The sequence below is a fragment of the Labrus mixtus genome, chromosome 8, assembly GCF_963584025.1.
Source record: "Labrus mixtus chromosome 8, fLabMix1.1, whole genome shotgun sequence".
Taxonomy (NCBI): domain Eukaryota; kingdom Metazoa; phylum Chordata; class Actinopteri; order Labriformes; family Labridae; genus Labrus; species Labrus mixtus.
This window is the reverse complement of record NC_083619.1, coordinates 11,310,815-11,326,502: the sequence shown is the minus strand read 5'-3', so window position 1 is coordinate 11,326,502 and position 15,688 is coordinate 11,310,815. Positions and strand designations below refer to the sequence as shown.

General features: G+C 40.7%; 1 protein-coding gene across 1 annotated transcript in view; it reads right to left on the bottom strand.

Annotated features, from left to right (window-relative positions):
• Window positions 1-15,688, bottom strand: part of LOC132978494 (uncharacterized) — a 59,885-nt gene that overhangs the window by 1,535 nt on the left and 42,662 nt on the right. The window contains exons 10-21 of the mRNA XM_061043700.1: window positions 13,764-13,811; window positions 13,436-13,544; window positions 11,615-12,256; window positions 9,131-9,258; window positions 8,668-8,754; window positions 8,225-8,301; window positions 4,803-4,950; window positions 2,648-2,795; window positions 1,758-1,899; window positions 1,504-1,636; window positions 500-697; window positions 114-354 (exon numbers count right to left, since the gene is read on the bottom strand). Coding sequence (XP_060899683.1) covers window positions 114-354; window positions 500-697; window positions 1,504-1,636; window positions 1,758-1,899; window positions 2,648-2,795; window positions 4,803-4,950; window positions 8,225-8,301; window positions 8,668-8,754; window positions 9,131-9,258; window positions 11,615-12,256; window positions 13,436-13,544; window positions 13,764-13,811 — 2,101 coding nt within the window. The remainder of the gene's footprint in view (window positions 1-113; window positions 355-499; window positions 698-1,503; window positions 1,637-1,757; window positions 1,900-2,647; window positions 2,796-4,802; window positions 4,951-8,224; window positions 8,302-8,667; window positions 8,755-9,130; window positions 9,259-11,614; window positions 12,257-13,435; window positions 13,545-13,763; window positions 13,812-15,688) is intronic.

Here is a 15,688-nt window from a genome sequence, read left to right as displayed (position 1 = left end):
TGAAAAGTTTAATCAGTGTACTGCAAAAGCCATAGTCATTATTTGTATGCATTCTTGCAAAGTGCCATAAATACCCTACCACTCTAGTGTGGGAGTCGTTGATATCAAGATACCTGTCTTTTCGAGCTTCTCCTTGTTTAAGATGATGGTGTGCTCATAGTCTCCTCCCAGCGCGGCCTCTGTGATGTAATGGGTGCCATAGTCTCTATAAATCTGCCTGTATTCCCCGTAAACGTAGGACTGAGGCAGGGAGCGCAGGCACTGCAGAAACTCTGGATGAAGCATCAGACCTTCTGACTTCAACATGTACTGAGCCAACTCCAGCTCTGCTTTTGCTCTCACAAAACTGTTAGTCTGTGAAGGGAATGTAATTATGCAGATGTTGATTGAGTTGATGGTTTAGAATAATTGTACATTTCTTCAGTTTGGTCTGTTTGTTTTTATCTCTGATAAATCAGATCAGCACTTCTTGAGGAGCTTATAAAAAATCACTTCTCACCCGGCCAGAAGCCCGGCGAATCTTCTGGACAGACTTGGTGTATTTGGAATCATGGTGATTGAAGCCAAATTCTGCAATGCCAGGAATAGCAAAGCCAAAGGAAACAGTGACTTTTGTCGTGCGCTCCTTCATGGTGAAGTCCATGTAGTCAGAGTACGTTTCAAACGACCGCAGGGTGAAATCATACGATCCTTTTGTCTGTAGATACAAAGGATGTTATATTTCATTTTTGATTTAAACTTTAAACTAGGAAATAAACTAATTTTCAAAATCTATTTTTCCAGAGTGTCCTGGCCAAAACAGGCAGCGGCACAATTAACAGAGTTTCACACAAACAACGAGCAGCCAAACATACTAATGCAAAAATACATCATTAGACATTAAAACAAATCTGAACAGCAAATGTTCGTCAAAAGCTTCTACAGCCAGATGTGTCTGCCTCCAAGTCATTTAACATCCTCTTAAAATCATCCAACAAGCTCGTTAAGTGTCTGCAGTTTTTGTACATGAAGAGAGAATTATAAGTTAACGGTTCCTGTTAACTATGCTTAGAAGTTGGAACATACAAGATACAAGAATGAGATGAGAAAATGAGAAACTATAATTATTGCAGATTAAAATAAAGTTTTCCCTTGAGTCATCCTTCATAAACTATTTATAGACTGTAACATTGTTGGTTTTAATAAGTAATTTATTTAAACTTCATAGAGCATTTAAAACAGCTAATTAGAAGAATTTCTAAGTTGCCAGGTTGGGGAAAAAACCCTCAACTCTTTACATAGTAATTGGCAAGTGCTACTGGACTTTCAACAATTTGTCAGCTTCAAATTTGTTTTTAAAATGTTTGCCAACCATTCTACAAAGGTGTACTTTAATCTTTACTAAGAAACTAGTTGCAATTAATAGACCCCTTATAAGCAGATGGTGTATTTAAAAAAATACACTTTGGTATACACCCACTCTCACTTACTCCTTACTAAGCTGTAAATACCAGTCAGTTTCACCTGTAGAGTGTACTGTTGGAGGTTGTATGGCTTCCTGAATCTGACGTCCTGGATGTAGTACGGCAAGCAGCTGCCAGCGTAGTACCTGTTATCAAGCACCTCTCCCTCCAGGTTACTGTTCAAGATGTTAATCCTGAAAGAGGCGCAACAGCTTTATCAGTGGGCAGATTGATTTTAGAGGAGCAACATCTTTACGTATTTAATTCTATTAAAATATCTCTCTCACATTGCAGATTAATAGACGGAGGACTCACCCTTTGGCAAGATTTTCAATTCCCCAATACTCTTCCACCTCCTGCCTGCAGGGCTTGGCAACCTTGTTACAGCCTGCTTCATCTGACATATCCCCGCAGTCATCCTCACCGCTACACTGCAGAGTTCTGGGAATACAGCGGCCTGAAGGAGAAGGAAGATGTCTGCAACATTTAGTTAAGGTTTGTTAACAAAAACAAAATCATGGTTTACATTCTTGGATTCTGCTTATATGAAATAAGATGTAAGGAATTATTACACAGATTTAGATAAGATACATAGCAAACAACCAGAATTAGGATAGCTTAGCATAAAAACAGATGTCAGTTGGAAACCGCTAATCTTGGTTGAAAAGTTAGAATCACTGCACTTGGATGTTATTTAGCCCAGAACATCCCTGTAGAAATCACAACTTGGTAACACATACACTTAACAAATGAGTTTTGATTGCGCAGAGGCGTATATTTCAAACTATTTCATGTAGGGTGCAGTAAATTCAATGACCTTCAGTATTTTTTATTAGCAGACTTTCCAAGAAACATTCTTGCCCTTTACTTAAAGTCTTTTTGCTATGCTAAGCTGACCAGCTGCTGGTTTAGCTTCATATTTTTGCACACTCTTTTGAGAGTGGTCAATCAGAGAGTTTATCATTCAGATTACACTCTGCAAGAAAAGTGCATTTGCTAAAAATGGTTAACTACTCCTTTAAGTATGAAATCTCCTCCTGGAAATGAAGATGAGTCACTGACTTTGAACTATTCTCTATTGAACTCTATTAACATTTTGTGACTTAGATATTTTAACAAGCCAGTAGCCAGTCTGTAACACCAGACTTAATATTGTTTTCTAAACTAGAGTATACGGTATTTATAAGGATGAATGTAAGAGGTACCTGTATGGGTGCAGAGAAATCCCTCACATATTGGTACATTGTCACAGGTGTAGCGGGCTGAAACGGCACAGGCCTCCTCCTGTCTGCCGTGAAAATTGCACGGCTGTCCTCCAAACAGAGACGGCTGTTCCAGTTTGGCAAAGCGATACTGTATAGTTGAGGGAGACAAACACATAAACAGTCAGTGAAACACAGAGGAAAGCTCGCCACTACCCAATAAAGGTTGTGGAAGAGCTCGAAAAACTGCCCGGGGGAACTATAACGGCAGTAATCCCATTAGAGGGCTGTTTTCACTTTGTCATGTCAAGGTTATTAATCCCCCCTCCTTGTAAAGTGGATGAAATGGAGCACTGAAGTACATCAGCCGAAACCCTTGCCAGCGGAGGAACTCTTTACCCCACAGAAATACAGCTCACAAGGGTCAAAATGTTGGCTGCTTGAGACTAGAAATTCAGTAATCTCTCATTTTTATCACTATTTTAAAGGCCTATGTATCAAAATATCACTAGATTCATGTCTGCTTTTATTTAAAATATCTATTTCAAATAGATTGGATGGGTTAATTTGTCTGACAAGTAATTTAGTGAAATATTGTCCATTTATTTGATTCAAAGAAGTCCTTAAAACCAATCTTATTTCATCTTTTGCACATCTTTGATTATAGGCGAAGCTTGAATGCTAGTCCAACAAAATTATTATTTAGTTATAGGACAAGTGTAATATTATCGAGATTATATTAATTTGATTTACTGCAAAGGGCCAGTTGAGAAGGCTGCTGTGAGGGCACTCTCTCTAGCTTCTCACTGAGGTCGGTGAAGGAATCAACTCAGTGTAGTCAGGTGTGTTTTTAGCTGATTGGCCTTGATTAAGACCAGGTGTGGGGAGTTTATATATAGGCCTACTCTTGGACTCTGGCGCTCTGTTCTGACTGTCCCTGTGTTTTCTCTCGTTGTCAGTGTGTGCATAAACACAAACAAATAACTTTCTGTGTATTCTTTGCCATTGCTATCTCTCTGTGAATAACTTGGGGCGCTGGGCAGTTTTGTTGCTATACCCCAGCCTTTTGTTGTTGTTCTGGCTATTTGCCACCCCTCCCCTCTCCAAACTATCGCTTGCAATCTTTGTGGTTATCCTTCGGGGATACCTTTAAGACACCTCTGGGTCTGCTCCCGTGTTGCACTTCCCCTTTCCTGACAACTGTAGAGACTGCTGTCAGCTATACAGAATGCTAGCTTCCAACAGTAAATTACTAACTTAGCTTAACACTGAAGGTAACAAAACTCACCACATAGTAACTTGACTAAGAAATATTGTGGTACTTAGGCTACTGTATTTCCCAATAGACAACCTATTAATATATTAGCTTACAGTGCTGGCAATCAGGACCATATGATCCGGACACAGCAAAGCTAGCTGTTTACTTCTGTTCCTCGTTCTGAGTGCTAAACTAAGTTAGCTGTAGCTAGGTAGTTAGTGAAGAATTAAGAGCTTTACCAGTCCTCTAACAACTCTTAGCTTGTCTTTCAGGTTGAAAGATTTGGTTATGGAAAGAAATATTGAACACCCACAATGCTTTACAATGGTTGAGAAGCAGCCACTGGACTACTGCTATTATATTTTATCATTTATATGAGTTTATGTTCCACATGGTAGTATAGAGGGTCATTCAGGTCTTTTTTCCATAACTAACAAGGCAATTAAATGTCTAACCTTTGGAAACATTTAGCATACAGTAACTTTACATTACAGTAACTGGCATAGGCATAGGCTTACTAGCGCAGAGGTGAAGTTGTGCTTGCATCAACTGATTGATTTGTTTAACTGTTTCAGCCAAATATCTTAATCAATCACATTCATGCAGGTGAAAACAAGTCGATTTTCATCCACTTTTCCCACCATCACCTATAGCTGCACCACATGTTTGGAGTGAATGATGACTATTATCTCAAAGGTACTGCTGATCATCTTTTTCCATATTTAAATTGTTTCCTTCCCAAATGTTTCTATCAAATGCCAATAGTGTGTGTCTAGTAGATTTTAATCATGCTAAGATTGAGGTCATTCCTCATAAATAACTTAAAAAAAAAAAAAAAAAGCCATGTAGCTCTTTGGCCCCCGACGTCCACCTTCACCTGTCTGGTATTATCATACTCACTCTTTTTTTCTGACAGGTGTCGCAGCGTGACCAAGCACTCCACTCTGATAAAACACAGTCCACTGGATGAACTATCACCTGATCTCCCACTGACCGAGCTTCGCGAACATTCGGCTCTGCGTTGTTCACTGCTGTGACTGCAACTTCTCTGTGACATGTAGATAAAAATCAAATACAAATTTGATATTAAGAAGATTTTTTGGGGGGAGCAAAAGCCTTTGAGTTTCTTGCTACTGGAGAGTAGAATAAAAAGAATCAGCATGTTTAAAGCAAAACAGTTATGTTAATCAACCCCAACAGAAATTAAACTTAACCACAGGAAAGAAGCTGCAGGCAATCTATTAAACAGATAATAAAACTCCTACCTTAACAGCAGAAAACTGAAAGTAACACGGAGTATACAGCACTGCACACTGAGTGCACTTCTCTGAATCAGCACAGAATGCATGGCTGTGTGTTATGACTGACTGTGGACGAGTGGAAGACACAATTCAGCTCTCTATGTAAACACACAGCGATCAATACTGGCCTGCATATGAACTCACGGCTTAGACCCAGAGATGGAGCTGAATACACAACCCTGCAGGCCTCAGAGACAAGAAAACTAAATGTTTCATTATAAAGTCTTTAATGTGTTTTTAAGTCAGTCAGGTATGACACACTTCTTTGAATAATCTGGCAACCCAGAGGGTCTTTATGTTCAGTTTATGTGATAAAATCTGCTGTGTATCATCTGTAGACATATGTAGAATCTCTCATGGCTAAGAAAAAATCAGACTTTAGTGAACAGATGATAGTCGTGGAAAGTTGGATTCGTAATCAGGTAGATTCCTGTAAACAGACAAAACTTCAAACTTCAGACCTTTAAACTTTGTTTAATTTCACTCATGTTGGATTTTACAGAATGACACAATCGCATGACTCAGCTGTACTTTAACCAGTGAAAGCTCACCTAATACAAACATTTAATACTGGGGGGATGCAAGGCCCTGTCTGCTCTGTGGCTTTCGAAACAAGATTTGGACATATTTACGAAGTATAACAATCTTACTTAATATAATTTATTCAGTTCACTGTTAAAGAAAAACTGATAATGGTTGACAGCAATGTGTCAGTGGCTCTATAAGAAGTCGGGGTGGCTCCACAAGATTGGGAAGAACTGCTTCCTAGTTTCAACAACAAACATTCCTCAGAGATCAACAAGGCATTTTCGCCTAGAGAACGGCCGCTCACTGAATATTTTCTCTTATTTTGGACTATTCTCTGTAAACCCTTGAGATGGTTGTGCGTGAAAATCCTAGTAGATTAGCAGTTGCTGAAATACACAGACTAGCCCATCTGGCACCAACAACAGTGCCTCGTTCAAAGTCACCCAAATCACTTTCCTTCCCCATTCTGATGCTCAGTTTGAACCTCAGCAGATCGTCTTGACCATGCCTACATGCCTACATGCCTAAATGCATTGAGATGCTGTCATGTGATTGACTGATAAGATATTTGCATTAAGGAGCAGTTGAACAACTGTACCTAATAAAGTGGCCGGTGAGTGTATGTGTTTCTGTATAAAGGGAACTTTCACTTGGACTTTGAATACTTTATGGAGCTTAAGGAAATTACTCTAATCTTCATGTCATCAATCTAACTAGCCTAAAAATATAATGAGCATAAAAAAGTACATGACAATATATTACAAACACAGTCACACCAGTATTAGTTTGAGGAGAGCAACCTCTGTTGGCTGCTTCTGTGGCCTTTAGAGTCGATCATTAGTGTTTTGGTGTTAACTTAAAGACTGAAGAGAAAACCAGGCAGGAAAATGGGAATCACATGTTATTTTATTTGTGACTGAACAGTGGATGGATACAGTGTATGGGGAAGTCATAGACGTACAAAAGTCCTTTTTTTACTCTTTTCATGACAATTCTTAATTCCATAAATAAAATTTACAAAATATTTTGGACTATTTCTCATTTTTCTTACACGAGCAGGGGTACAGTTACCGTTTGTCATTGTAAGTCTAGCAGTTAATAGTGATATCTCTATTGTTCATGTTACATAACGTTGCCTTTCCTTTTTCAACCCTTCATACTGTGGAGCAGACCTACAATACGCCCAAGTGCTTTGTTACAACAATGACCTGTTTACTGTTTACAAATGACCCGACAAGAAGAACAGTGACCGAACGACAGAAATAAACCTGATAAGGCATAGAAATGCACTCTACTGTCTCTGAGCGTGTGGTTATTAAGCCATATCACATCAGCATGGGTTTATTCTGCTTACTTACTCAAGAAAACAAACAAAGATATGATCCTTAGAGGCGAGTTGTAAACAATGTGACCTCAACTGGAAATGTAGAATATCTAAAAACAGAAAGATGCAGGAAAATCTGCCTTAAAAAAAGTCTGAAATCTTCACGTAGTATTAATGTGTCGACCCTTTCCTTTCTCTTATATCTTTTGACAGGTACATCAGGCTTTTATTTAGAATGACCATGTAACACAGATTCACAGTTCATATCTCACCAACCCAACAGAAACAGACATTTTCAGAAAAAATAATGAAATAAAAAAGAAAAAGCCAGAAAAAAGCGAAACAAACATCCAGACGTCAAAGATGGAGGTGCTGGTAGGGCATTGCTTGAGATTAAACACAGGTAGTTGGCATCCAAAGAGGCAGAGAGCTATCTTATGGCACAGAGGCTCAGGTAAGGGGGACTGGGAGGATTCTTATTTACAAAATAGATGTTTGGCAATTTTTTTCGATTTCCACATTGATGCCTCAAAGTCATTTGGATATCTCGAATGACTCAGCGTCATCAACAAAGAATTCACAGCTTATAAAATAAGACAAAAAAACAACGTTTTTTTTTTATTTGTTTCGGGTCAAGAGGGAAGCTGCAGAGAACAGTTTTTGCTCACAGCTGAGTCCGCTGAAACCACATCAAGTCTGTTCATGCAAAATGGACGAATCGGTGGAGCAACACTCTGAGAACATTTGGCAAATTCATCTGCTGGGTGCAGTCCTTTGCTGGTGGCTGTTGACAAACTGAAGGTCGACCACATACAGTAGGATGCTGCTCCTCTTCAAAGGTTCCAAAAAATAATCTGCATCATCATGGCCGTGTCACGTATCCTCATACATTAGATAATCCACTACAGGGAGGTGAAAATCCCCTCCTTCTGTAGGTTTCAAAGATCAAAGGTCACTTCCTGGTTAAAAGGTTTTCTGTTTGGATGATACAGCCAAAGTCTTGTTGTCATGCTGAGGAGTACAGTGCAGTACAGTATGTGGCCTCTGGAGGAAAGCAGATCCTAGGGTAGCCAGCTTGAAGCAGAACTGCCAAAATATCCTTCCAAGGTTGAACAAACAGAACAAATCTGTGTAATCCAGCCGTGAGAGTTGCTGCTGATCACAGTCACTCATCTCTCTTCTTCTTCTTCTTCTTCTTCTTCTCTGTCTCATGAGCTTCTGTCCGGGCCTCAAGAGCTTCCATCCCCTACAACACAAACAGGAAACATTCACATCATCAAGCTGCATTTGTGCAGTCACAACTCTGACCACCAGGGGGCAACAGTGTGCCTTCTTCAGCCTTTGTTTGGATGACGCAGAGACAGCTAATCACTGAAACATTGAACTAAACCAAGACTCTGCTTCAGCCGGCTCAAAAACCCCATCCGCAAACAAAAAGAACACACACTGACAAATGAAAAATATGACGCTCATCAAGAGACACAGAGCAGGGTTATGGAGAAATAAGAGAGGGAAAAATGCATGAAATGACACAATTTGAAGTGATTTACAACACATAAAAAAGGGTGAGGAGGTAACTATGAGATACCCACTCAGTGTGTGTTGTTCTCTAGCTGTCTTCCTGTGGACACGTCTGATCCTGCGGAGGATCAGGAGCTCCATCCGGCACCGGAGAGATCGACCTTGCAACAGATGAGTCCTGAGAGAAAGAAGGAGGGAGAATAAGCTGTAACATCCTCACAGAGAAACATCAGCCAAACAATTAGCAAGATAACGACTTTGATTACTCCGAGACATAATTCCACCTTATTATAAATGATCTTATCAAGACGCTGAAATTGTTTGTTGACCTTTCATGTTTAATTGATTTGACATTTTTCCCTTAAAAAGGGGTCAAATCAATCCCATTTGGCCTCGTTAGTCACATGGCTTCTACCCTGCTGATTACATGTGATCTATTTGAGAACAGATCATCCATATTACGATAATAGATTATAGCATCACGCTGTCAGATGTTCAATCAGATCCATGAATCTTATTGACTGGAGGTGGGACCCAGAGGAGGCAACGCTCACCGATTGTTCCTCCTTGGCGTTGCTGGAGTTGCCCTCAGGGTCTACAGGGGAGTGATCTGTGGGGGGGTCACTGGCCTGGGAGGGGGGGCAGTCTGAAGACGAGCTCTGCTGAGGGGCGGGAGTGGATGCTGCGGAGAGGAGACACATTCAGGTGATGTATTAAATAAAATGTACATGACAAACTTAGAGGATGTAGTTTATGAAATGTGGAATGGTTACTGTTTAATGCAGAGCTGCACTATGAATTCATTTTAGCATGGAGAGAAAAGAATGCCAGAGAAGAAGCAGTCACGATCAAGACATGACCTTTAATGAATGTCATCCCCTTGACTTTCTTTACCTTTACACCTGACATTCTACATTCATATGAAATAAAGGTTTCCAAATGGCCAGAGAAGACAACGAACTGCAGGACCTTTTCATATTGAGCCCCCTTCCTCTAGAAAAACCTCCCTGACGTCTCAAACTAGTTCTGGAGAGACATGGAGAAACTCACACTCAAAACTCATCTTTTTACCATATCTTTCATTTAATGTCTTATGTGGAAATACTTTGGATGCTGCTTCTGATGGATCCATCTCAGTGTCAACTGATCTATTAGTTCCAAAAGGCAGCTCTCAGCACAAAATCTTAATCAATGATCCAGACGAAAAACAAGTTAGTCTGTTCAATGCATAAATAACATTAATTACATGTAGCATTCAATATACTTATCTTATCAATATACTTATACTGATCAAAATAAGCATTCCTACTAAACATTTTGTGTAAAGGGTTAAATGTGTATTTAGATAAAAAGACTGCGCCCTTAATTGCCTTTAAGTTTGGGAATTGAGGCTTAAACTTGACGGTTATGTTTTTTTGAACATTGGTCTACAAAGAATGTCAGGCAAAATATATTTCTTTGCTGCACTCATGTGCAAAACACCTTGTGAATATAACAGAAATGTAGAGCAGGTCCAATGACTCATTGTCATGACTCGAGTGTTCCCCAGATATGCAAAGTGTACTCTTTTTGTTTTGGGTTCATAGCTTTCAGGCACGTGACGTGGCACGGAAGCTTGGAGGGCAAAAATAGTTCAGGAAAGTAGCAGCCATCACTGAACACTCACATGTTTACATCGACTGACAACCACTGAAAAACAGAGAAATTAGGGTAAACTCCATGTTTCAGGACCCTTAACTTGGGTGGCAACTTTCATCCCCATGTGTCTGTGGTTGTCATAATTACAAAAGATGGAAAGTGTCTTTGTTTAGTTCTTTTATTGTTTATTAAATCTGATTAGGTATTTGGACAGTATAATGAGAAGACTTAACTAAGAGGCCTTTCGGTACACCTTCTGTTGCAGTTAACATGGTCACTCTTTAAACCATAACACCAGTACTTCCATTTTGGTGACGTTTACTTATAGTTAATGGAGAACTTTTCCCCCTAAACTGCTGTAGGATGAAAGTCTCCAATGGTGTGGATAGCTTTTTGATGTGTCAGGGTCAACAATACCAGTTTTGGAAGTGAAAGTGCATAATCGCAGCCCATGTTTGTCCTGAATACTGTATACTCTCTGAAAACTACTGCACCTCCCTAAACCTCTGTTTGTGTGTGTCCCACAAGCACATAAGCCCCAAAGCTGTGTGCATCTCTCTCTTTCTCCTCCTTGTCCTATCTTTTCATTCAGGCTTCTCTGTGCTGGACCGGCCTCAGCTCTCTCTCTCCCCTGACTGTTGGTGTCTCAGTCCAGATGTTTAGAACTCTGTCCTCCAGGAGATTCATCCTCACCCCTCGTCTACCTCTCTCTCCTGGTGTGCCTGTTGTCCTTGTCTCTAACTCCCTGTGTGCGCGCGTGTGTGTGTGTGTGTGTGTTTGTGTGTGTGTGTGTGTGAATGGCATGCTCGAGCCCTCTTGTGTCGTCTGCCCTCTTTCCAGGACTCCAGGATGGTTTAGAGGAGGTATTGTGCTCAGGTCTATTTGGATGCAACCTGAAGTTTAACTTCCTCGAGCATCAATACTCTACTTTTTTTTTCCAATGAAATGTAGATTTTTCCTTCTGAAAATGCAAATTGAATACGTCTGTTTTATACAGACAAGTCTTCAAGTACGGACAGAGGGATGTCTCCTCCACTACTCTCTGTATTTCAGTTATTTTACTGTTAAAGGGTTTTCTGGGAGATCGACTAAATAAAAGGTTTAAGGACAGATGGAGACATACTGCATGGACTGTAGGGGCTCCGATACATTACTACATGATATGATACGATATGACATCATACATACCATACCCCTAAATAGCATAATATAATACAATACTATAGGATATGAAACAATTTGTTTTGATTCCACTAAATAAAATACAATATAATATAATAAAACAGGATTCTACTAGACAATAGATTCTTAAAAATACTTGACACTTTTCACACTAAGTGGTACAGATGATGATATAGTAAACTATAAATATGTAGGACGTCAATATTTGGAACACTTACGAGATTCAGTTGACGGTGACGTTGATGTACCTGGGCTCAAGGTCATCCTAGAGAGATCAAGGTCACTACAGCTCCCCTCCTCTTCCTGGGTCGCAGCAGCTGAAGGAGGCAGCAGCTGACTGCAGACCAGCGTGTCTGGTACACTCATGAGGCCTGGGGTCCCGCACCTGCTTACCGCTGCTGAACCTAAACCAGGTCCCACCCCTGCTGCTCCTGATGTAGAGGGGCCCTCGCCTGCATCTGAGTCCATGCCAAGGCCGTCCTTCCCGAGGCTCAGCTGCCTCTGGAGCAAGGTGGGGTCTGCCGTGTGCTGAGGGCTGGTGATGGCGGAGGAGGGAGCTGATAGATCACAGGCTTGAGGGCACATGGTGGTAATGGGTACCAGGCCTTGAAGCATGGCAGCTGGTATAGCGTGCCCCCCTACGCCCACAGTCTGGGCCGGCATGTAGGCTGCCATGGCCGCCCACTGCTGCTGAGTGGCGGGGAAAATGTTGGCTTGGCTCCAGATGACCGGCTGACCACCGGGGAGGACCTGAGCCACCTGGAGGGGCCCCTGCACGGGGAAGGCCAGAGTCTGAGCCTGACCAGGAAACGGCTGCTGTGCCCACTGGGCCGCCTGTACGGGACCCATGGTCATATAACCTGGAGCGGAAACACACGGAAATGATAAAGGATATCACGACAGGGAAAGGAAGAGGAGAATTTTGAGCACAGAGTACATTGTGTAAGTTCAATACAGCCATTTTCAAAATTGCTGCATGTTCCTGCTCAACATTGATGTCTTTCAATCTTTGACTAACAAAGAGAACTATTTGAAGCTGAACAATAGCCAAAAGGTGCATATAAGGAAAGCCGTCAAAAGCTTTTAAAGTGGGAAAAGAGAGGTATGGGAGATTTTCTTTTAAGTGTTAACCAGGCCTGGTAACCATTTCAGGAAAATTCGCACTGTGACAATAATGTTCATGGATACCTGATAATTTAAACAGCAAACTGCACATAGGCAGCAGATCCTCCTGTATGGCATTTTGCATTTTTTTCTGATGGCCAGCAGGTGGGGGGCCGGAATTGGATGCTTAAAGAGTTTCGATTGCATGAAACTAGACAGGAAAACGACTATTTCTTATTTGAACTCAGAAAATGTTATGTAATCAGTTTATGGTGTCAATTGCTAGCTCTCATTTGCTAATGATGTTTACTTTGTAAATTCAGGCCCCATTTGGAGTTTAATTGAGGCTAAAGTGCCCTTTGCTCTAGTGTGTAGAGTCTAACAAGGCAGAACTATGGCAACCTTTTTAACAGAATACTGGTCTTATAATGCATTTCTGCCTATCATCCAAATACAGCCACTTCTGGTTCCAATAAACCAATAGTTTGCCCATTGGTATTGTAATGTAATGTTTTTGCAGGAAAAATACAAGTTTTCCTTGACAACCTCTGAGATTTAAGTCAATTAGTGAAGAACTTAAAACTCTTTAAGCTGTGTTACCATTGAAAGGCACATAGGAAAAATGATGTTGGGGAAAAAAGTAGCTTCTAGTATGTTTCTGGAAGACTTGGATGTCACTAGTTACCCTTAAATATGCAAAACATCCAGCGTGGTCAATTAAGAAACAACACTTCACAGTATCTCTGCACGGCATAAACGCTCTGCTTCTTGATGTGTGGTCCTTATAAATACAGAGATAAATCCACGTTCTGCACAATCTGTGCAAGGCTCATCACAAACCAACATCAAAGAAAAAAAACATTGCCAGCAGCACTTTGTTCTCTTTTATGTGTTGTATTTTGAAAAAGACGCAGCATGCCGGATGGGAGAGCTACCTGACGGCACAGAGGTGGGGCTGAAGGGGGCGTACATCTCAGCAGGAGCATGTTGCTGCTGGCGGCTGCTCCTGCTGGGGTCCAGTGTGTTGGCAGGTGATGGGGGCATCTGGGAGAGACACAGACATACAGATGTCACAGCTGTCAAAGTCACTTAAAAGTCACAGCTGCACATGTATCTTTAATCGGCACTTCAGTCAGGTAATTTGGATCTTTATGAAATGACCTAACATCATAGATAAAACTTGATGATGAAATATGGATGTAACTTCTCGCCTGCAAAACTTAAAACTTTCATCAAATATTAAAGAGTGGTAATAGCACTCACCGAGGGAGGAGTGGACATGTCACCGAAAAGATCAAAGTGGTTGATATTCTGTGAGATGCACCAGGGGAGGAGGAAAAGAAAGAGACAGAGTCCAGTGTTACATCACGACAATGAGATCTGCACAGTCATTAAACCTTTGAATTCATCTGCAGATAGGGTACGGTGGTTGCATGGGTGGGGTAGGTATGGGGAGTGAAATCTATTCACAAAGGCAGTTTGTGCTGCGGATGGCAAGAAACAACTGTCCCCTCCTTTTCATTATCAGAAAATGGATCTAAAATGAATCTTCCATGGCTCGCTATAATTGAGTGGGTAAAAGGCTATTCAGTCCTATAAAACAGACTCTGATTAGATATTCTTATGTCTACCAATCAGGAGGAGGCCCCTGTGAGAGCCTGCGTCTGCTTTATCATGCTGATTCTTCTCTGTGAGTGGACACACACACACACACACACACACACACACACAGAGGAGTGTGTTTTATTTTATCGAATAGATGGAAGAAAAAGCTCCTAAAACCACCCGACCGAGACAATGAGGCCACCTCACCCTATAGGCAGACATGACCCCTGAACTAGTCCCCTCTGTCCTCCACTAGCACTACTCAAAGGAGACCATGGAATGACAAAGTTGCATGAAATGTGTCTGGGGCCATGCACAAGCAGACAATGGATCACTGTAAAACCACAAAAACACACAGGACACACAGGATTTGCATGCTATAAATAAACAGATACAAACAAACATATCTAAAACAAAAGAAAAAAGGGAGGGATTTGCAGCAATCTGTGTTGCTGCTAACAGGGTGTTTATGCCCTCCTTGAATGAGCCGGGACATAGCGCGTCAAACAGTTTGCACGGCACTTTGGGACCATTGAGGGCCACAGATGAGTCAGAATTTGGAAAAAGGTAAACATTGTACAGTGAAGTCTGTCCCTGCAGGCACTGACACACATCAGGGGAGCTCGAAGCTCTCAAAAAAAGCTCCAACTGAATGAACAGACAAGCAGTAACACTTAGAGATATGGAAGCGCTGCTACTTATACAGCATGGGCTGTTTGGGTGAGATAGCAAAAGGGGGGGGGGGGGCAGTTTTTTATCTGTTTGATATGCTGAACAACAAGCACACAAACAGCAAGAAGAGCAGAGAAGCACTTTGTTAGGGCTGGTTTCAAAAGTTGCCTGGAAATTCTGTCTGGCTGATTATTAGATGAAATAGGCCTGAATGAATGTTTTTTTTTTTAAGCGTTTTTTGAAATGTAATAGCGTGGACACTGCATGGTGGTGAAGAACTCATAAAACCTACCAGAATGAGAAGAAATATATTCTCAGTTTGATGAGAGGGGGGGAAAATATCATTTTTGTTTCTGTTTCTGATTAAATCAATTTGCCAAAATCACATATTGCCATACTTAGTGAGGGAAGTTAAAATAATGTTTATGTTGTTGTCACAATGTTTTACCACCATGTTCCAGGTTGTAAATAGAATATAGATATGTAAGTTATTTCCTAATTTGTTATATCGTAACCAAATTTAATATTTGGTCATATTTAAAGTAAAAACAAAAGATTTAAAATGTGTTAGATAGCTAGAGTAAGCATAAAACAACAACCCAGCTTACATTTAATAATGTAAAATGATGTGATAGGAAAGGTGTAAAATCCTTGCTAAAATAATATCTAGCTAGCTAAAGATAATGTTTGCTAGCTAACAGTAATGTTTGCTAGTTAATAGTTATGTTTGTTAGCTAACAGTTATGTAAACCAGCTAATGGTTACGTTAGCAAACATTAGTCAGAAGCTTACGTAAGATGTTTTGTAGCTGCAGCTAATGGGTTAGCAAATATGTTATACTGCCTCATGTCCTTTTGGATTTTTCTTTTCAGTAGCTGATCAATTGTTAATCAGTAAAATGAAAATGATTT